General features: G+C 43.6%; 1 protein-coding gene across 1 annotated transcript in view; it reads right to left on the bottom strand.

The window, feature by feature from the left end:
- Positions 1-22911, bottom strand: part of NAMPT (nicotinamide phosphoribosyltransferase) — a gene marked incomplete in the record, with an annotated part of 586193 nt that overhangs the window by 275786 nt on the left and 287496 nt on the right. The window contains 1 exon segment of the mRNA XM_044088535.1: positions 14596-14732. Within this exon segment, the coding sequence (XP_043944470.1) occupies positions 14596-14732 (137 nt within the window).

Here is a 22911-nt window from a genome sequence, read left to right as displayed (position 1 = left end):
AGAATGGGAGGGGAGAGAGAAAGGAGGGGGCTATAGTAGTAGAGCTGAGGGTTTGGGAGGTTAGTTTAAGCAAAAGTTACTAACAGAAAGTTAGGAGATGCAATAGGTTATACAGTAGGACAGAAAAAGAATACTTGTGGTCAAGGCAATGGCATAATTTCAAGTTTAGTAGGTGGGATTTAACCTCCTTTCTTAAAACAGGGAAAGGAAGGTTGGCTCTAATATGGAGAGGGAGTTTGTTCTAATTTAGTGAAACAGAGTGTTTGTAAAGTAGTTTGCCAATATTCCTTTTGGGTTTATAAACTGAGAGAAGATGCTGATCAGCACTCCAGAAAGGCCGGGGGGAAAGAGTAGAGAGTAACATGAGAGGCGAGAGTAGGGCAGGCAGAGGGGTTGTCGAGTACGGAAAAGCTAGTGTGGAGTTGCGGTTGTAGGAAGTGGTGTGGAAATTCCAGCCACTTAAGTTTGTTTAGTGAGAGGCAGTGATGTGACAAGAGTGGTTGGCTTAAAATAAATCTGGCAATTTTGTTGTATGTTTGTTTCAGTTTTTGCATTGAGGTAGTTTGGATATAGTTAAGGATGGGGGGAAGCATATAGAAGACTAAGTAAGAGAAATGCCTGCACAAGAGTGCGTTTAGTGGCAGTAGTGAGGAATTTTTTGTTCCTATAAAAGTAGTCAAAGTTTTTGGTGTTTTTTTTTAATGGCCTGTTGTATGTCCAAGTCATATTTTAGTTGGCCATCAATTATTACCCCAAGGAGTTTGGTGTGTGAGGCAGGGGAGATAGTGGTACCATCTAGGGAGGAAAAAGAAAAGTTGGATTTAAGGTGAGAGAGTGTCTGAGGTAGGAAGAGAAGGAGTTGAGATCTCTTCGGGTTAAGGATTAGGCATTTTTCAACACAGATAAAGGAATTCTGTGTTAGTGTGTATAGTTCAGAGATAGTACTGGAGATAGATAAGAGAGTAGAGTCATCTGCATATTATATTACAGATGAGAGACTGCAGGATGAATGTAGATTGTTGGTAAAAATGATGAAAAGGAGTGATCCAAGTATGGAGTCTTGGGGTACTCATGTTTGAACAGCAAGGAAGGGTGAGAAAGCCTGTTGCCATCTAACAGCTTGATTTCCATCAGTAAGTTAGGATTGGAACCAGCCAAGAGTAGAAGGAGAGAGGTTTAGGTCTGAGAGTTTGTTAAGAAGGATGGGATGAGACACAGTGTCGAATGCTTTAGAGAGATCAAGGAATAGACAGGAGACGAGGAGGTTGTTGTCCCTAACTTCTGCAACCATTTGAGTAAAGGATAGTAAGGCAGTTGAGGTACTGTGATTAGGGCGGAAACCATGTTGGGAGCGGGTGAGGAGATTTTTCATGAAGGAGATAGGACAGTAGTTGAGTATGTATACATTTTACAAGGATCTTAGAGAGTGGTGAGAGAATAGTGATTGGTCTATAGTTAGAGGGTTCAACAGAGTTGCCATTTGTACAGAGGAGTAGTATAGAAAGATTTCCATATTTCCGGTACAGTAGACTCCTAAATGGAGCAGTTGAATAAGATAGATACAGATTATGCAATAGAGTCAGCAGCAATTTTCAGAAATGAAGGGGGTGAGTTTATCAGTGAACAGAGAGCATGGTTTTAGTTTAAGAAGCAGGGATTTGATATATTTAGTAGAAACAGGTCACAATGTAAAAGACTGAGAGACAGAGGAGCATAGAGGTTTAGGGGGAGGTGAGGGTGACACAGAAGAGTTGGGATGAGCAGAGTTACCAGAGGGTAAGAGTTTAGAGATGCTGTCTATGAAGTGTTTGTTGAGTAAGTCTGCAGTTTCAGAGGGAGAGTGATAGGGGAAAGGATTAGGGATGGCAGGAGAAGGAGAACCAGTTTGGAGCAAGGAGTTGCTAGTACTCCAGAATTTTTTGGGGTCATTTGAGTGAGGGCTTTGAAATTTAGTGAAATATTGGTGTTTATCCAAAACAGTAAGTTGTTTTGCATGATTTCCGAGTTGCTTATAACCTTGGTGAAATGTGGGAGTTTCAGTGGTTTGCCATTTTTTTCCATAGAGTATCTCTTTCATGCATCAGATCATGAATAACTTTGGAGAGCCAGGGTGCGAAATTAGATTTGAATTTGATTTTGTGAGTTGGGGCAAGAGAGTTTAGGACATCAAGGCAAATGTGGTTGAATTTAGTAACAACATCACTGAGCCTGAGAGTTTTCAGGAAAGACCGGTTGATGGCAGACAGTTTACAGTTAAAGGTTTCAGGGGAAAAGTTAGTCTGTTTCCTAAAATCTCTGTAGAGATGGGGCTTAGAGGGATGAGGAGAGTGCCTTAAGACAGAGATGGGAGAATGGTCACCAATAGAGTCAGGGAAGGTAGAGGGGTTATAATAGTTGTTTGGAGAGTTGGTGAAGATCCAGTTAATTGTGGAACCAGTAGCATTTCTAGTGTAGTGGGTAGGGGTAGTGATTAGTTGTGAGAATCAATACAGGTTTAAGAAATGTTGGGGTGAGTCACCAATAAGGAAGTTCCAATCTATATTAACATCTCCAAGAATGATGGTTTCATAGGGGATGGCAGTGTTTATCCAGGACAGCATATGTTCAAGGATAAGGATGTTTTTACCTGGGGGGAGGCAACAGCAAACTTCCTATAGTTACTGATGTGGCAGTCTAGGAGTAGTAGTTCAGCAGGGGAGAAACTAGGCAGGGTAATGTCTATAGTTGTTAGCGTCACTGAAACAGAGTACAGGATAGCCACCCCACTGCCTTTGTTGGGTGTCTAATCAGACCCACTGAGGTGGGAAAAATTCAGAGGAATTGATATGAGGTTTTAACCAGGTTTCTGATAGGGCCAGGATATGAGGTTTGTGTTGGGCCAACCATGCGTAAAGTTTGGAAGTTTTGTTGTTTAGGCTTTGGATGTTCATTGCAGCGATAGAGAGATGTTTGAGGCTGGAGATATTTGAGAATGTTTTTGTGGGGGACAGCAGATTAAGGGGGAGTGGAGAAAGGGGAGGGTCCAGGATTGAGATTGATGTCACCAGAAACCAGAAGAGAAAGACAAGATGGAAAAGGTGAGGGTGGTCAGTAAGGGGAATGTGGTACTTGAGTTTGGGGTTAGGAGTAAGAGCGGGGTAGGCCACGAGTTTAAATTTAAGACATTGAAAGGGGGAGAAACAGAAAAAGAGAGGGGGCAATATTCAGTTGAGCTTAGTTACAGTATATGTTGGAAGAGGTCTGGGAAAGGGAAAAATGGGGGAAGAGAGTAAGATATGGAGCTCAGTGTAGTAGGAAGTGCTTAGGGCTAGTGCGATTAGAAGGTGGAGAAATAGCAGTAAGGATAGCACTTTGTGGTGGAAAAAGGAGGGGAAGAGCTATAGGGAAAAATATAAAGAGGAAAGCCACAGAGGAAGCAGCCCAAGGTGGGTGGGGAAAAGGGGAAGATTGAGCCTGAGCAGGAAAGAGGAACAGGAAAATGCACAGGATGACAGTGCTGAAGCCAAAGTCTTGAGATACCACCGACATTTTCTCATATGGAGTTTGGTGAAGGGAACCATGGGGAAAAGTGGATGCCATATACTCCAGAGACTGCAGAAATTCCCCAGAAGGAAGCACTGAAAGAAGGAGAATAGACTGGGGAAAAAAAAGGCAGTCAAGTGGACCTTGAGGGTGGGAGACAAACTATCATTCGTATGATCTGAATCTTGCAGCCCAGAAACACTTGGTCCTGACAGCGGTGTCAACACAGACTTTTAAGATTTATGGTGAACCCCACACAAGGAAAAAGCATGGTGAAGTGAAGCTCCAAAAGCAAGAGCTGCTGGGTCATCTAAATAAGGGAATATTTGAATTCCCAAAAATCTGCGGAACGCTACTGCTGGGGACAGACATTTGGTAAAAACCCAGCAAGGTGTAAAAAGACCAAAAGGCAAAGTAAAGAACTTGTAATTTTAGGAAGAAACAGAGAAACGTAAAAAACTTCCTGAAGAGAGGATGAATATGAATGTGTAGGTAAACATCCTTCAAATCCATGGACACTAGAAACGCTCAGGGAAGCAACATCTGCAGACAACATCCTGAAGTCAGGAACTATTAGAAAAGTGTTGAGAAAGGAGAGACCTAGAATGGACCTTGAAGAGCTCTCCTTCCTGGGAACAGCCTGAATGGCTCCCTGTAGCATAAGATCTTTAAGAACAAAAGGAAAATGAGACAGTTGGCAAGGAGAAGGTTGAGGAAGGGCAAGGAGAAGGTTGAGGAAGGCCTAAGAATGATGAAAGGAACTTCCAAACCATAAAAAACATTCTGGATAATCGAAAGAACTCAAGAGTCTATGGTGATCTGTTGCCAGACAGAAAAAGGCAGTCAACCAGAGGGATACAGGAATCTGGCTAAGGAGCAGAAGTGACTGAATGTCAAATGGATGCTGATTTGTCATGGAAAGCAGGCTTTTGACCCTTAGTAACTTCAGAAGACTTGAAAGGAAAAACTCTCTTGGAAGCTGCTTACCTCTAGAAGGCTATCTAGGTCGCCTATGGATAAAAGAAGGCTTGGATGGATAATTCCTCTGAAATTTGAGAGAAGAAAGAAAGAAAGAAAGAATTGTTTCATATCCTGCATAAGTTTACCCTTATCTTGTAAGGTCTTAAAAAGCTCAGCAGCTGCAGTGCCAAAGTCTATCTCTGGCTGGCCAAAGGAGAATCCAGTAAATTTAGTCTTGATGTCTTCCGAAAGAGCCTGTAGGTGCAACCAACAGCTCCTCATCGCAGATTCAGATGCAGCAGCCCTAAAAAAGGAGCCAGCAGCATCATATTGGCAATTATTAGAATGACGAGCTACCTGAGATGCAAAATTCAAAAGGGAAATGGTAGCATTCTTGGGTCTATATTATAAGTTCGAAAACTTTGAATCTCATATGATCGACATCATATGAGCGAAGATGTCAAACATCGAATGTTTCTATGGAGATCGCTGTAGGGAACATTTCCCTTCACTTCAATGTAGTGCTATCTTGGAGTTGGTATATTTAAGTAGAGGGGGTATGGGGGGGGTGCAGGGTGGCTTGCCCCCCCTGCATAGAGCGTTCACTAGGTTTTTTTATTTTTAGTTTGTATATATTTTATGTTTGATGTTTGATGTTTGAAAACTTCGCTCATATGGAGTAATCATATGAGATTCGAAGTTTTCAGACATCTAACATATAATACAGACCCAGCATTCTTTGCTCTCAGAGTCAGGCATATCAGTCAGCATGCCCACAAGCATAGAACAAAAAGCCAGAACATACCTAGTAATATGGGTCTGGTAGTTAATGGCCCTGACAGCTAAGATAGCACAAGTGTACACTTTTTTCCATACCTTTCCATAGCACAGCTGTCTTTATCAGAAGCAAAAGCTTAGAGGAGGACAGCAACTTAGTTGGTTTATCAGTAGCCACAGAACAGACAAATCAGAGGAAGAACTTTTATACAAATACTTATGAGCTTCAGGAACTTTACAGAACCTGTCAGTCTTCATATGGGTAGAAGGCTGGGAATCAGGGGCCTGAAAAGCCAAAGAGAAAGTGTCCAAAACAGCATCCAAAGCTGGAGGGATAGCAGAAGACCTAGGAGAATCTATGTGCAAGAGTACATAGTACTGATTTGAATGTCAGAAACCTGGGAACAATCCCATCATATGAAGCACAGTACCTCCAAAGGACAAGTCCTCCATAGGTGAATCCTCTTGTTTAGACCCTAAAGCAAGAGGTGAGTGGATTTGAGAACAATATGCAAGTGACACCTTATGAGAGTCTAAAACTAACTCGTCTTCAGAGGAATCATATTCCATAGGATCAAAGACCTGAAGCAAGAATAGATAATTCTTGATGGGCCTTTAGAGCCATAAGAGCATTGAAAAAGTACAGTTTTGTACCTACCATAAATGTAGATGTCCGAACAGGATAGCATCTGCAGTCCTAACAAATGGGTTGTCCTGTCGTCAGGCAGCCCTTCGGTCGGCCGGATTCCAAAGTCTGGGTCTGGCCTCGGCTGGTGTTGCACTTCACCCGACGTCATCTCTGCTGGTCTTCGGATATAAAGGCATCAGCCGACGCCATTTTCCTCAGTGTTTCTTGCCCCAGATGCCAGTAGCCCTCTTGGATAGCTAAATTTTTGGGTAAATGCCAATGTTTCCCAAAAAGTAGAAGGCAAACACAAAAAATATGCATGTATGTACATATATACAAACAAATACACCATAAGAGATCCCCCCCCCAGCTAGCTATTAGGTGGGCAATACCCTAGGAGTACCACAGAGGGGAAGGAGGGTGGGTAATCCTGACTGCAGATGCTATCCTGTTCGGACATCTACATTTATGGTAGGTACAAAACTGTACTATGTCCTTCAAGGATGCATCTGCAGTCTAACAAATGGGTAGAATACCATAGCCAAACTAGGGAGGAGGAATAAGAATTATGGTGTACTTAGGATCCCTTGCAACACTGCAGTGGCAAAGCCTGCTCGGGATCTAGAGTATAGAGGTAAGTTATAATGCTTGGCAAATGTATGCACGGAGGTCCAAGTAGCAGCCTCAATAATGTCCTTGGTAGCCACTCCTCGTAAGAAGGCTGTGGTAGTGGCTGTAGCCCTTGTAGAATGAGGCCTTATGTTCTGTGGAATTTGCTTTCCATGATAGGAGTAACAGAATCTTATGCAATTTCCTATCCACTTGGAGATTGTCTGTTTGGAAATTGCTTTTCCTTCCCTTCCTGTTGCATAGGCTACTAGGAGCTGGTCAGTTTTTCTATTGCCCTTGGTTCTGTCCAGGTAGTAGCGCAACTGTCTATGTACATCCAAGGTATGCAGCAGTCTTTCCCCTTTGTTCTGTGGATTGGGAAAGAAGGTAGGTAGGTGGATTGCCTGGTTTAGAGACAGTCTGGATGCCACCTTAGGCATAAATGTAGGATTAGTTCTCATGGACACTCTGTCTTGATGGAAGATTAGGAAGGGTTGTACTGCCATTAAAGCCTGTAGTTCTGAAACCCTTCTTGCTGAAGTAATTGCCAGTAGGAAAGCAGTTTTCCAGGATAGGTGTTGAAGATCTGCTGTTGCTGCTGGTTGAATGGAGGGAGTGTCAATTTTTCTAGCACAAAATTCAAGTCCCATGCTGGTAATGGTGGTTTCCTAGGAGGTTTTACATTCTTAATTCCTCTGAGGAACTGCCAGAGTAGAGGATGAGAAGACAGGAGGATCGAGGCTGTATTCTGCAGAAATAGCTGATGCATGTATCTTGATGGAGGAATAAGACAGGCCAGAATGTAGGAGCTCTGCCAAATATTCCAGGATGTTGGCAATATCTACTTTTGACACATCTTTCCTCTTTCCGTACTCCAAATGACAAACCTTTTCCATTTCCCTGCATAGTTCCTTCTGGTAGAAGGTCTGCGGGCCTCAAGGATAATGTCTTTAACCCTTTGGGATAAATCTGGGTTAGATGTTCTTATGTAATGTTCCAGGCAGTGAGTTGCAGAGTTTTCAGGTTTGGATGCAAGATGTTGTAGTTGCACTAAGTCAACATCAAAGGAATCAGGGTTAGAGTCCACGTTTCCCCCCCGAGACATGCTCCTCAGTAATGGATACCAATGTTGTCTTGGCCAATTTGGAGCTATCAGAATTATCCTTCGCGTTCCTCTTTGATTTTCAGTAGTACCTTGTGCATCAAAGGAAGGGTGGAAATGCATATGCTGTTAGGCCTTTCCAATTGAAGGATAGAGAGTCCACCTTCCAAGCAAGAGGGTGGTAAGTCCTTGTGCAGAATTTCTTGAGCTGGTGGTTGAGTGGGGATGCAAATAGGTCTATTTGTGGCATTCCCCATTTCTTTGTGATGGCCTTGAAGATGTCCGGGTGTAGCATCCATTCGTGAGCATCCGAGGTAGTTCTGCTTAACATGTCTGCTAGGATGTTTTCTTTTCCGGTACAAATATTGCCTGTAATTGAATGTTGTAGCTCAGAGCCATATTCCACAGGTCCAGAGTCATTCGGCATAGGGGTATGAATGAGTACCTCCCTGTTTGTTGATGTACCACATGACTGTGGTGTTGTCTGTCCTTATCATCACATGGCCTCTTTGGATGAATGTTCTGAAATTCTGGATTGCGAGTTTTACTGCCAGCATCTCTTTTGATTTATGTGCAGGTGTAGCTGATCTGGAGTCCATAGGCCTTGAATGCACTTGTCCAGCATGTGTGCCCCCAACCGAGGTCTGAGGCGTCCGCTGTGATGGTTTGGCTTGCTTGAATGTTGTGGAAGGCCAATCCTGGGTTTGCCTGGCATGTCTGAGCCCACCATAGGAACTCTTGTTTCAGGCATGGAATTAATGGTATTTCGGTTTCTAAGCTGTGCTTGTGTTGAGACCATAAATTCTTTAGGTACCACTGTAGCTTTCTCATATGCAGTCTGGCATGGGGGACCAAGATTATGCAGGATGCCATGAAACCCAAAGCCTGCAGAACTTTCCTTGCTGTTAGTTTGTTCTGCTTTGCTAGTGTCAAGAAGTACAGAGGAAGTTGTTCTTGTTTTTCTGTAGTTAGGAATGCCATCTGTTTTACTGTGTCCAATTCTGCACCCAAGAATGTTATTGTCTGGGATGGTATCAGTTTTGACTTTTTTAAATTGACTGTGTATCCCAGAGCTTGTAGTAAGCAAATGACTCTTTGTAAGTCTTGTGTCAGCTTGCTTTTGTTGTCCGCTTGTATCAGGCAGTCGCCCAGGTATGGATAAATTTGGATTCCCTGAAGCCTGCAATGAGCGATTACTGGTGCCAGGCATTTGTGAACACTCTGGGCGCAGTAGATAAGCCAAAGGGCAATGCTGAGAATTGATAATGCTCTGATCCTGCAAGAAATCTGAGGTATCTTCTGCAAATTGGTCGTATGGGGACGTGCAGGTATGCCTCCTTGAGATCTAGAGTTACCAGCCAATACTCCTTGCCCAGCATGGGAAGAAGTTGGTGTAGGGTCAGCATTTTGAATTTTGGAACAATGATGAATGTGTTTAAAGCGGACAGGTCGAGAATAGGTCTCCAACTGTTTTCTTTTCTTGGTACTAGGAAGAGTCTGGAGTAAAATCCCTTGCCCTGTTCTGTAGGTGGTACCCTTTCCACAGCTCTCATCTTTTTTAATTGAGCTATTTGTTTTAGGGCTTCTGACTTTTGATTTGGTGGCAGGTTTGGCATTCCTCTTTTGCTGGTAAGGTGTGGAAATGAAACCTGTACCCTTGGTCTATAGTTTGCAAAATCCAGTTGTCTCTTGTGATATAGTGCCAGTTTTTGAAAATAATGCTAACTTTCCGCCTAAGGGTGCTACAATTTGTTCCCTGGTAGGTGTTAGAACCAAGTCACTGTGATTGTCCTGTTGCAGTGGTAGTGGTTGTATCCGTGGCTCGTTGGTTATTGCCTTGCCACTGGCGTCCCCTGTAGGCACCTCCTCTGGATTGATTTCTGCCTCTGGAACGTCTATTCCTGCCTCTCTGGCTTTTAGAGGAGTCTGGAAAGGACCAATTTTTGGAAGGCCAGTTCCTGCTGAACCTTGGGGGCTGTACCTGTAAGAAATCTTTAACTGTTTGTACAGATTTTGCCTTCCCTTCCATTTTCCTCATTACTTGTTGGGCAGGAGAACCAAATAGACTGACCTTGTCCATAGGAGCATCTAAAAGCTTTGCTTTAACATGATCCGGCAAGACCTGCTCTTTCAACCATGCATGCCTTCTTATAACTGTGCCAGTCATGGCTGATCTAAATGAAGCCTCCAGTGCATCATAGCCACATTTTAAAGAATGGTTACTAACCTGCTGAATGTTATTCACCATTTCTAGAACATATTTCTTATATAAGGAATCATCAGAGGACAGTTTCTTAGTTAACTGATCAAGCATAAACTCTTGGTATTGGATCATATGAAACTGACAGTTCAAAGCTCTAGCTGAGAGAGTAGCAGAGGTGTATACTTTTTTACCCCATCTCTCTAAGGACCTGGATTCCCTATCAGAAGGGAGAGGGTTTTTGCTGAGGTCGAAGCTACTGCCTTAGGCCCCTGGGAGATAGTCTCCGGATCTGCAAAAGGGGCCTTGTATAAGTGGTGATGAGTGTCCGGTACCCTGTAGAACCTGTCGGGCTTAGCAGGGGCTGGAGGTAAAGTATCAGGGGCAGTGCAAACATCAATAAAGGCATCATCCACAACAGGAAGAACTGGAGGTATAGCTAAGGGCCTATGCTGCGTAAGTGTAAAAGGTCCTAAGCCTTTTCCTTGAATCTGAGAAATCTTGTCCCTGCCATTGGAATTGCTCTCGCATGGCATGTAAGGTTTCTCCAAAGGAAAATTCCTCTGGTGGAGAGGCAGAAGGAATAGATTCTTCAGCATCAGAATCTTCATAAGTAGAAAGAGGAGCCTCTGGATGGTCTGTAATGTCTGAGTCATCAGAAGAGTCATCTGAGGAGCCTGGCTCAGGGGGCTCTACTCTGGGTCTCTTTTCTGAGGGTTGTGAGGCCCTGTCTGGGTGAGATTGGGATCCTCTTATTAAGGAGATGAGATCCTCTGCCAAAGTAAGCATTTGTGAACTGGAGCTGGGCCTGTGAGAGGGGGGCTTAACAGGCACTGATTTAGCAGTTTTGGCTGCTTTAGCCCTGGCAAAGGCCTTTATAGACATGGCTGCAGGAGGCCTAGCAGCACCACGTGCTGGGGTAGAGACATCCAAAGGGATGGTGTCCAATAACTCTGTAGAAACCACAGTTGTAGGTAAAATTTCAGAGGCCGATTCAGCTAGGGTAGAAGGGGCCTCGGTAGTAGTCATGGATTCGGCTGTAGATTGAACCGTTTGCTCGGTTTCGGCTGAAACCGAGACACTCGCGGTTTGCTTTACTGTGGTTTCGGCCGAAACTGCGGACCGTGAGTGTCGGTCCTTTTCTTTGCGTTTTTAACAATTTGGGTAGTCGGAGGATCCGACGGCATAATGTACGCAAAATCTGAGCCGAAAAACTGTTCAGCAAACTCCGACCGACGCCTAAGCGTTCGTCGGTTGAAGGAAGCACAGGCTAAACAAGCTGCTACGTCGTGGTCTGGGCCTAAACAAGGTAAGCAGTAAGAGTGGAAATCTTTATGAGGTATTTGTTTCCCACAAGTTAAACAGTTATTTACTTTTTCTGACATCGGCTGAGGCAAGAAAGAGTCCCCAACGGGTACTTAGCTTTAGAAGTCTTCGAAGTTGTATTCGGTAGTAGTAATCTCTGGATCTGACCGACCGGCACTTGCGAACAGCTTCTGCTTTGGGCGCCACGCGGCAAGAAAGACTGGGGAAAATGGCGTCGGCTGATGCCTTTATACCCGAAGACCAGCAGAGATGATGTCGGGTGAAGTGCGACACCAGCCGAGGCCAGACCCAGACTTTGGAATCCGGTCGACCGAAGGGCTGCCTGACGACAGGACAACCCATTTGTTAGGACTGCAGATGCATCCTTGAAGGACATCCCCAGAGTAAAACTCTGCCATTTCCTGTGTGTATCATTAGCCACAGGGAACACGTGTCTGGCTTTCTGATTTTTTTTTTTTTTAAAGGAACATCAGCTTTAACAAATTTAGGAGGTTCAGACTCCTGTCTAGATTCAGTGAGGACACTACACACCTCTTCCCTAACAAGTACTTGGGGAATAACCCTAAGCCCCTCCAATATAATCATCCATGATTCCCCCTGCACATCTGCAACAGATGTAGGTACAGTCTTGGTGGACATGCAGGTAGGCAGCCACATGTCGGCCTCCAACTGAGATGCGACAGAGAGCTGACACAGGCACTGAATGGCCCTCGGGTACTTCAAGCCAACAGAAACATCTTGAGGAGGCTGGACAGCGAAAGAGTCATGCAGTGTCCTTCTGGCTTTTTTCTGAAGATGGGAGTGGGCAGATTCAGAGGCCATAATACCCTGAGCCAATAGTTTTAGACACTGGTTTTCAAATTAAATGGAAAGGGATGATATGACTGCAGAAAGTCTTATGGACAAACAGCTGACAAATCTCACAGTAATTATGACTATACAGCCAAACAAAAAAGGCACTGCTCGTGTCTATCTTTATGGGAATATGCCTCCCACACTCATTTTCCTTTCCTACATGACATGTTAAAAGGTAAAAGCAAAGAAAAAGAGGAAGGAACAGACACCAATGGGGCATTCATCTTTACCAGGCATGGTAGCTGTACCAACTTGAATTCAAGGTAGCATCTGAATTGGTGGAAAAGAAGCTCTGAGGATTTAGTACTCATACGTCACATATGTACCTTATGCCTCAGACACGGAGCATACGTCTGACATATGGCACATGTATAAAGGCTTTGGTATGTGGCCGGATGTTCAGCTATCCTTGGCAGGATATTACAGTTGGAAACAATACTGCAACTGGGCTAAGGAAGGACATCATCTTTTTATCACAATTTTGAAAACATTTAAATACTATGAAAACAAAATTTCTGCCTGGGATGCAATTTTAAAATACTCTTAAGAAAATCTGAATCAGTTTTAATAGTATCTGCCAGAAAAGATGTTTACCATAGTAATTCTGCATGAATCTTACAAGTTTAGTATGATTTTCTACAATTACCTAATAAAGCCACAAGGTGAATAATTGAATGTTTATGAAAAGTAACAAAGTAAAGAAACATGTAGTTTGAAAACATTTAATTTCAAAACACTTAAGTATTAGAAAATATAAAAAAGTTGAAGAGAGGAAGAAAATGAAATCAGAGCATCACCCAAGACTTTAAAAGGAAATTATCCTACAACACACTGATAGTCTTTAAAGGGAAAGGGAAAATAAAATGAAACAAGTCTACAGTTGCAACACAAAGTATCACAATTTAGCACTGACAGACATCTAAAGAACTCCAGTCTCCTCCCCTTCCTAAAGAAATAAACAGCTTTATCCAAAAAGCAGTAGAAAGACTTAAGAAAAAATACAGACTGCTTTAGCTTCTACATCAAAAAGGCCATGAAGACGAAAGAATGCTAGAAAAAATACATTCTCTTCAGAGTGCAAAAATAAAAATAAATAAAATAAAAATTTGAAAGGGTTTTTGCTGTTGTCTGTATGAGTGCATAGCGAGAATTCAGAATGCTTGGAATTCTAGGAAAGGGACTGAATATGTTGGCTCTATCTTATAAGGGTGAAACACTGCAACCAGTAATGAACTGCAGCATCCATTAACAGTTGTTTATGACAAGAAGAATCTTACTTGCTACTAAAGTTATGACTGGAAAAAAGGTTGGTGAAACATACCTAGGTCCTTAGAACAGGTATTTCCAATGGGCTCTCTGTAACTAGTTGGCCATCACTTTCCTGTGTGCCCCACCACAGTATTTCACCTCCCACACCTCCCTTTAACTATATATACCAACTCTGATGCCGCACTACAGTGGGGAAAAGGGTAGATGGGAAGTGGTGGCCAACTAGTTACTTTCCCTGTCGCTGAAATGAACATTCGATGAATGAATGTTTGATGGATAGGGTTTGATGTTCAGCCATTCGATGGACATTCCGTTTGATGGCTGAACATAGAACGTTTCTGATGACATTTGTTTTGTGGATGTGCAATAAATTCATCAGTGTGGGATCAGAGGATGCCTTGCATGTTAGACATATAAAGCTGAGCAGCAGTCTGTAGGAAACCGAGTAGTGGGATATGGCTTTGAGATGGTCCACATAGGACTTGCTGTTTATTGCCTGTATTCTTTTAGTGAGCAACCTCTGTGGTTAATTTCAGCCTAAACATTTCTGTTATATTCTATGACACTCATCTCTTCCTTCCAATGTCCTTACTCAAAAAGTTGGACAACTATGGTCCACCTTCTAGTATTACATGACCTTTACACAGTAGCTGTAAAGCTCAGTCCTCTAAATGCAGCGCATTTAGAAATGTGACTAATTTAAGCTCTTGTTAGTACAGAAGGCAGGACAGGGTGCACATAATGATACAGAGAAGTGGTCTTTACTGACAGGTGATCATGCCTTCAGACAATTAATGTTTATTCACACACAAGACCAAGTTAAACTCCACTAAAGTAAGTTCAGCAACAGTTACCTGTAGTACCAAATCCCACTATAGCACAGAGGACACAGTCTGTATGTTGCCTAATCCTTTCAGCAACCTAGGTTCATTTCTAAATACAAGAAAACAAGCTGAGGTAATGAATGCTAAAAAAAAAAACAGGGCCTGTACCACTAATGATCTTCTCCTTCTGGATTGAACTCCAACAAATGCCATCCCTGGAATGTCTGTAGAACACCTAACTTGTTAAAAAAAATTCAGTGTGCTGATGGAATATGGGTTCAAGTGTTATGACATTACAGCATTTAGCACTTGTGAAACAACACAAAAGGAAAAGTTACTGGGTTTACACATTTATACACAACAAATAAAATGATGCCCCCACAGAAAGTCAAACCAGTACAGTCAGCTATAAAAAAAAAAAAAAAAGAATACATAAAAAATGTATAAGATAGCTCAAATTTTATAATAGTGAGACATAAAATGAATTAGACAGTGAAGGCAAATATATATTCCAAAAAATTACCTGTGTTCTGCAGCTGGAACAGAGTAGCCTGCCACAGCATCTTTGGTGCCATAGTATTTACTGATTAAAGTGATTCCTGCTACTGTATCCGTTCCTTTAAAGTTAACCAAATGAGCTGACGCTCCTATACCTGCAGTCTAAAAAAAAAAAAAGAAAAATGTGAGGATTTTAACCACAAAAACTGCATGAAGGAAGCATGAAGTTCAAACTACAACAGTATGTTTAAACTTGTACATGCGGAGCTGGCCAATCAACTTTCATGAAAAGACATTCAAGTTAAAACTAATTTTAAGTTCAACAAATAAAGCAAGATAATGAGACGTTCCATTTACCACGAAGACGCAGGTAACACTTACCCTAGAAAAAAATGTTTATAGTTAGAATGGCTGAACCAAATTTTAATGACTGTAACATACAATGAACCCACTGTAAACAGAAAAACACATTAGTCATAATACTGAATGGGCCCATCATTACAAAACTATTGAGATAAAACAGAGAAGGTATAGTTGTATGAGAGTACACCATAAAGTACAGTTTTGTACCTACCATAAATGTAGATGTCCGATAGGAATGCATCTGCAGTCCTTACAAATGGGTTGTCCTGTCGTCAGGCAGCCCTTCGGTCGGCCGGATTCCAAAGTCTGGGTCCGGCTTCGGCTGGTGTCGCACTTCACCCGACGTTATCGCTGCAGTTTTTCGGGTATAAAGGCATCAGCCGACACCATCTTCCTCAGTGTTTCTTGCCCCAGATGCCAGGTGCCCTCTTGGATGGCTAAATTTGGATAAATGCCAATGTTTCCAAAAAGTAGAGAGCAAACACATAAAATAAGCATGTATGTACATATATACAAACAAATACACCATAATAGATCCCCCCCAAGCTAGCTGAAGGATGGCAAATACCCTAGGAGTACCTCAGAGGGGAAGGTGGGTGGGTAATCCTGACTGCAGATGCATTCCTATCGGACATCTACATTTATGGTAGGTACAAAACTGTACTATGTCCTTCAAGGATGCATCTGCAGTCCTTACAAATGGGTAGAATACCATAGCTAAACTAGGGAGGAGGAAAAAGGTAGAGATTATGGTGTAGCTAGGATCCCTTGCAAAACAGCAGTGGCAAAACCTGCTCGGGATCTAGAGTATAAAGGTAAATTGTAATGCTTGGCAAATGTATGCACGGAGGTCCAAGTAGCAGCCTCTATAATGTCCTTAGTAGCCACTCCTCGTGAAGAAAGCTGTGGTAGTGGCAGTAGCCCTTGTGGAGTGAGGCCTGATGTTCTCTGGAGTTTTCTTTCCATGGTAGGAGTAACAAAATTTAATGCAATTTCCTATCCATTTGGAGATTGTCTGTTTTGAAATTGGTTTTCCTTCCTTTCCTGTTGCATATGCTACCAGAAGCTGGTCAGTTTTTCTATTGGACTTGGTCCTGTCCAGGTAGTAGCGTAATTGCCTATGTACATCCAAGGTATGTAAGAGTCTTTCTCCCCTGTTCTGTGGGTTGGGGAAGAATGTAGGTAGGTGGATAGCCTGGTTTAATGACACTCTGGATACCACTTTAGGCATGAATGTAGGATTTGTTCTCATGGACACTTTATCTTGATGGAAGATCAGGAAGGGTTGCACTGCCATTAATGCCTGTAGTTCAGAGACCCTTCTTGCTGAAGTTATTGCCAGCAGGAAAGCAGTCTTCCAGGATAAGTATTGCAATTCTGCTGTTGCTGCTGGTTCAAAGGGGAAGTGTCAATTTTTCTAGCACAAAGTTCAAGTCCCATGCTGGCAATGGTGGTTTCCTAGGAGGTTTTACATTTTTGATTCCTCTCAGAAACTGTCTGAGCAGAGGATGAGAGAAGACAGGAGGATCCAAGCTGTATTCTGCTGAAATAGCTGATGCATGTATCTTGATGGAGGAATAGGACAGGCCTGTATGGAAGAGCTCTGCCAAGTACTCCAGGATGTTGGCTATGTTTACCAGTGTCACATCTTTGCCCTTTGCAGTACTCCAAATGAGATATCTTTTCCACTTTGCTGCATAATTCTTTCTTGTTGAAGGTCTACGAGCCTCCAGGATTATGTCTTTAACCCTTTGGGATAAATTTGGGTTAATTGCTCTTATGTAATGTTCCAGGCAGTCAGCTGCAGAGTTTTCAGGTTCGGATGCAGGATGTTGTAGTTGTTCTGTGTTAACAGTAATGGGATCAGGGGTAGTGTCCATATTTGTTCCCGAGACATGCTTCTCAGTAGTGGGTACCAATGTTGTCTTGGCCAGTCTGGAGCTATTAGAATGATCCTTGGACGGTCCTCTTTGATCTTCAGAAGCACCTTGTGCATCAAAGGAAGAGGTGGGAATGCGTATGCTGTCAGATTTTTCCAACTGAAAGATAGGGAGTCCACCTTCCAAGCAAGTGGGTGGTATGTCCTTGTGCAGAATTTCTTGAGCTAATGATTGAGTGGGGATGCAAACAAGTCCATTTGTGGTAATCTCCATTTTCTTGTAATGGCTTTGAAGATGTCCGGATGTAGCATCCATTCGTGGGCATCTGTGGTAGTTCTGCTTAATATGTCTGCTAGAATGTTTTCTTTTCCCGGTACAAAAATTGCTTGTAACTGAATGTTGTAGCTCAGAGCCACATCCCATAGGTCCAGTGCCAGCCGGCATAGAGGATATGAATGTGTGCTTCCCTGTTTGTTGATGTACCACATAACTGTGGTGTTGTCTGTCCTTATCATCAACTGACCTTCCTGGAGAAACTGTCTGAATGACTGGATTGCCAATTTTACTGCCAGCATTTCCTTTAGATTTATGTGCAGGCACAGCTGGTCTTGAGTCCATAAGCCTTGTATGCACCTGCCCAGCATGTGTGCCCCCCAACCGAGGTCTGAGGCATCTGTCGTGATGGTTTGGTTTGGTTGACTGTTGCAGAAGGGCAATCCTGTGTTTGATTGACAGGCCTGGGCCCACCATAGGAACTCTTGCTTCAGGCATGGGATTATTGGAATTTTGGTTTCTAGGCTGTGCTTGTGTTGGGACCACAAATTTTTCAGGTACCACTGTAGCTTTCTCATATGCAGTCTGGCATGAGGGACCAGAATTATGCAGGATGCCATGAAGCCTAGGGCTTGAAGCACTTTTCTTGCAGTTAGATGGTTCTGCTTTGTTAATGCCAAGAAGTAGAGAGGTAGTTGCTCTTTCTTTTCTGCAGTTAGGAATGCCATTTGTTTTGAAGTGTCCAGCTCTGCACCCAGAAAGGTTATTCTTTGGGATGGAATCAGCCTTGACTTTTTTATATTGACTGTATATCCCAGGGCTTGTAACAGGTAAATGACTCTCTGTAAGTCTTCTGTTAGCTTGTTTTTGTTGTCCGCTTGTATCAGGCAGTCGTCCAGGTAGGGATATATTTGGATCCCCTGAAGTCTGCAATGAGCAATTACTGATGCCAGGCATTTCGTGAACACTCTGGGCGCAGTAGACAAGCCAAAGGGCAATGCTGAAAATTGATAAAGCTCTGATCCTGCAAGAAATCTGAGGTATCTTCTGCAAATTGGTCGAATGGGGACGTGCAGGTATGCCTCCTTGAGATCTAGAGTTACCAGCCAAGACTCCTTGCCCAGCATGGGAAGAAGCTGCTGTAGGGTCAGCATTTTGAATTTTGGAACAATGAGGAATGCGTTTAAAGCGGACAGGTCTAGAATAGGTCTCCATTTGTTTTCTTTTCTTGGTACCAGGAAGAGTTTGGAGTAAAATCCCTTTCCTTTCTCCATAGATGGTACCTTTTCCACAGCTCTCATTCTTAATAGTTGAGATATTTGCTTTAGAGCTTCTGCCCTTTGAGTGGGTGGTAAGTTTGGCATTCCTGTCTTTCCTGGTAGAGTATGGAAGTGGAACCTGTAACCTTGGTCTATAGTTTGCAAAATCCATTTTTCCCTTGTGATGCAATGCCAGTTCTTTGAAAATAAGGTTAGCTTTCCTCCTAAGGGTGCTTCTAGTTGTTCCCTGGTAGGCGGTGTCACTGCCAAGTCACTGTGATTGAGTTGTCGTAGTGGTGGTGGCTGCGTCTGTGCCTCGCTGGTTGTTACCTTGCCACTGGCATCCCCTGTAGGCACCCCTGGATTGGTTTCTGCCTCTAGAACGCCTGTTCCTGCCTCTCTGTGTCTTAGAGGAGTCCGGAAAGGACCAATTCTTGGAGGGCCAATTCCTGCTAAACCTTGGAGGTTGTACCTGTAAGAAATCTTTCACTGTTTGTACAGATTTCGCCTTCTCCTCCATCTTTTTTAGTACCTGTTGTGCAGGGGAACCAAATAAATTGACCTTGTCCATAGGTGCATCCAAAAGCTTTGATTTGACATGGTCTGGTAATGCCTGTTCTTTCAACCATGCATGTCTCCTGATAACTGTGCCAGTCATGGCTGATCTAAAGGAAGCCTCCAGTGCATCATAGCCACATTTTAAAGAATGGTTACTAACCTGCTGTATGTTATGTACCATTTCCTGAACATATTTTTTATCTAAAGATTCTTCAGAGGACAGCTTTTTAGTTAACTGGTCAAGCATAAACTCTTGATATTGAATCATATGAAATTGGCAGTTCAAAGCCCTTGCTGACAAAGTAGCAGAAGTGTAAACTTTTTTACCCCATCTCTCTAAGGACCTAGATTCCCTTTCAGAGGGGAGGGGGTTTTTAGTAGAAGTAGCTGCAACAGCTTTAGGGCCCTGGGAGATAGTCTCTGGGTCTGCAAAGGGAGCCTTATATAAATGGTGATGAGTGTCCGGGACCCTGTAGAACCTATCGGGCTTAGCAGGAGCCGGAGGTAATGAATCAGGAGCAGTGCAAGCATCATTAAATGCATCATCTACAACAGAAAGAACTGGAGGTATGGCTAAAGGCCTATGTTGTGGCAAATGTAGAAAGGTTCTAAGCCTTTTTCTGGAGTCTGAGAAATCTTGGCCCTGCCACTGAAATTGTTCCCTCATAGCATGCAAAGTTTCCCCAAAGGAAAATTCCTCAGGAGGAGAGGCTGAAGGAATGGACTCTTCAGCATCAGAGTCTTCGTAAGGGGAATAAGAAGCCTCAGGAGGATCTGTATGCTCTGAGTCATCAGAGGAATCATCTGTGGATACTGGCTCAGGGGGCTCTGCTCTAGGCCTCTTCTGGAGGTGGGAGAGAGGTCCTGTCTGGATGAGGCTGGGATCCACGAATTAAAGAAATTAGATCCTCAGCCAAGGAAAGCATATGGGAGCTGGTGCTGGGCCTGTGTGAGGGGGGTTTGGCAGGCACCGTTTTGAAACTTTGGCTGCTTTAGCCCTGGCAAAGGCCTTAATAGACATGGCTGCTGGAGGCCTAGCAGCTCCACGTGCAGGGGTAGAAATATCCAGGGGAATAGTGTCTGATAATTCCTGAGAAACCGCAACAGAAGGTTGGATTTCAGAAGCCGATTCTACCAGGTTAGAGGAGGCTTCGGTAGAAGGCATGGTTTCGGCTGAAGAAAGAACCGCTTGCTCGGTTTCGGCCGAAACCGAGACACTCGCGGTTTGCTTAATCAAAACCGCGGACCGCGAGTGTCGGTCCTTTTCTTTGCGTTTTTTGGAAATTTGAGTAGTCGGAGGATCCGACGGCATAATATAGGCAAAATCAGAGCCGAATATCTGTTCAGCAAACTCCGACCGACGTCTAATCGTCCGTCGGTTAAAAGAAGCACAGGCTAGACAAGCTGCTACGTCGTGGTCTGGGCCTAAACAATGTATGCAGTAGGAGTGGAAATCCTTATGAGGTATTTGTTTCCCACAAGATAAACAGTTATTCACTTTCTCTGACATCGGCTGAGGCAAGAAAGAGTCCCCAACGGGGTACTTAGCTTTTTAGAAGTCTTCGAAGTAGTATTCGGTAGTAGTAATCTCTGGATCTGACCGACCGGCACTTGCGAACAGCTTCTGCTTCGGGCGCCACGCGGCAAGAAAGACTGAGGAAGATGGCGTCGGCTGATGCCTTTATACCCGTAAAACTGCAGCGATGACGTCGGGTGAAGTGCGACACCAGCCGAAGCCGGACCCAGACTTTGGAATCCGGCCGACCGAAGGGCTGCCTGACGACAGGACAACCCATTTGTAAGGACTGCAGATGCATCCTTGAAGGACATCCATAGATGTTTGAATAAAAGGATTGCTGCTACTGTGGAATGTTTAATATGCTGGATTAGTCATTAGTAGATTGTCAGTTCTTCCAGACTGGGTATTAGAGTAGTAAGAGCAGAACTGGTCACTTCACTACACAGATGATCATCAGCAGGAAACCAGTCCACAAGCAAAAAAGAGTGGCTCAATCTATCTTGTGCTTACTTTAGAGCAAGAAATCCCCAATGGGAAATTCCTCTTGAGACAGAGGAAGAATTACTGGTAGCACACTCCACACCACAACTAATTATCAGTGTCCACAGAAAAATAAACCAGTGTATGTCAAATAAGAAGGGTCCTACTTCTCAAAAACACACAACCATAAAAATATCCAAAGTGTGACAAAAAAGCATTACTTCACCCTCTCCAAATTTCATAGCTTAGCAAAAAAGCAAAACGGAGGGGGATATGGAGAGTGGGAGCTACTACTGCAGCACTGATCCACTTACGCAAACATCTATGGCTAAGGTAAGTACTCTAACACAAAGTACAGTTGTGTACACTTACCATAAATGTAGATGTTCGAGTGCATTCACTGTTGCAGTAATCACATTTGAGTTATCTGCCTGCAGGAAGCCCTCAGCCAGCCTGAATACAAGAGTCTTGGATTCATGCGTCGAATGCTGTCTCTTTTTCCATGACATCAGGTTGTCAGGGGTATAAAAATGCAGCAGACGCCATTACATCAGTTTTTCTTGCCCCAGATGTCAGGTGCCCCCACAATGAGAAGCAATTGTATGTTATAGTACACCTCCATCAAAAAGCAAATACACCAGAAAACTTAAATACACCAAACAAGAAGGAAAGGTAGAGCCAAGAGAAGTCAGGGGGCTGGAGGGAGGGTAACCAGGACTGCAACAGTGAATACACTCAAACATCTACATTTATGGTAAGTGCACACAACTGTACTATGTTCTTTGTGTTTCACTGTTGCAGTCATCACATTTGGGTTGATTCCCAAAGCTAAGGAAGGGAGGAGGAAGTTAGAGAGCATTAGGGCCAGCTTTAAAACCCTGCAAGACTGCAGTGGCAAAACCAGCTCTGGATTTAGAAAAAATAGGCATGTGGTAATGCTTGGTGAAGGTATGTACAGAGCACCAAGTAGCAGCTTCTAGGATGCCCCTGGTAGGGACTCCTCTGAGAAAGGCTGTAGAGGCAGCTGCAGCCCTGGTGGAATGTGATCTTATACCCTGTGGGGAAGGTTTTCCATGGTGCTTGTAGCAGAAATTAATGCAATGGGCTATCCATTTGGAAATGGTTTGCTTTGAAATGGCCTTCCCCTCTGCCCCTGCAGCAAAGCCAACTAGCAGCTGTTCAGATTTTCTGAGAGGCTTAGTTCTGTCCAAATAAAATCTAAGTTGTCTGTGCACGTCCAGAGAGTACAGTATTCGTTCTCCTTTGTTTTGTGGATTAGGGAGAAAAGTAGGCAAATGAATGGATTGATTTAGGGCCACACTAGACACCACCTAGGGCATAAAGGAAGGATTGGTCCTGAGGGAAACCCTGTCTGCATGGAAGATAATGAAGGGCTCTACTGCCATGAGGGCCTGTAATTCAGCCACTCTTCTTGCTGAAGTGATGTCTAGAAGGAAGGCTGTTTTCCAAGAAAGGAATTTCAACTCTGCAGTTGCAGCTGGCTCAAAGAGAGGGAGAGGGAGCTTTTCTAATACAAAGTTAAGGTCCCAGGCTGGAGTAGGGACTCTCCTGGGGGGGGTCTTAAATAATTGTTGGCCCCTGTAAGGACTTGCTTTAGCAGGGGGTGAGAGAAGAGGGGTAGCTCAGTATTATAATGTGCTGAAATGGCAGAAGCATGAATTTTAATTGACAAGGATAGGCCCTTGTGGAGCATTTCTGTTAAGTACTGAAGAATATGAGGTAAGCTGGGCACCGTTGTGCCCATCCCCTGAGTCTGGCTCCACAAACAGTATCTTTTCCACTTGTCAGCATAGGATGTTCTAGCACTAGACCTCCTTGTCTCCAGAATGACATCTAGCACCTGCTTAATGAGGGATACTATTGGAGAGCTCAAGGAATTAGCCAGGCTGCAAGGTTCAGGGCTTGAAGCTGAGGGTGCAGAATCTGGCCCACCTGCTGGGACAGCAGGGAAGGGGTCTGAGGCAGATACCATGTTTTCAGCATTGTCA

The sequence above is a fragment of the Protopterus annectens genome, chromosome 11.part0, assembly GCF_019279795.1.
Source record: "Protopterus annectens isolate FY-2018-M chromosome 11.part0, PAN1.0, whole genome shotgun sequence".
NCBI lineage: Eukaryota > Metazoa > Chordata > Ceratodontiformes > Protopteridae > Protopterus > Protopterus annectens.
Note: the sequence above shows the minus strand (reverse complement) of the source record. Positions and strands in the feature narration are given on the sequence as shown.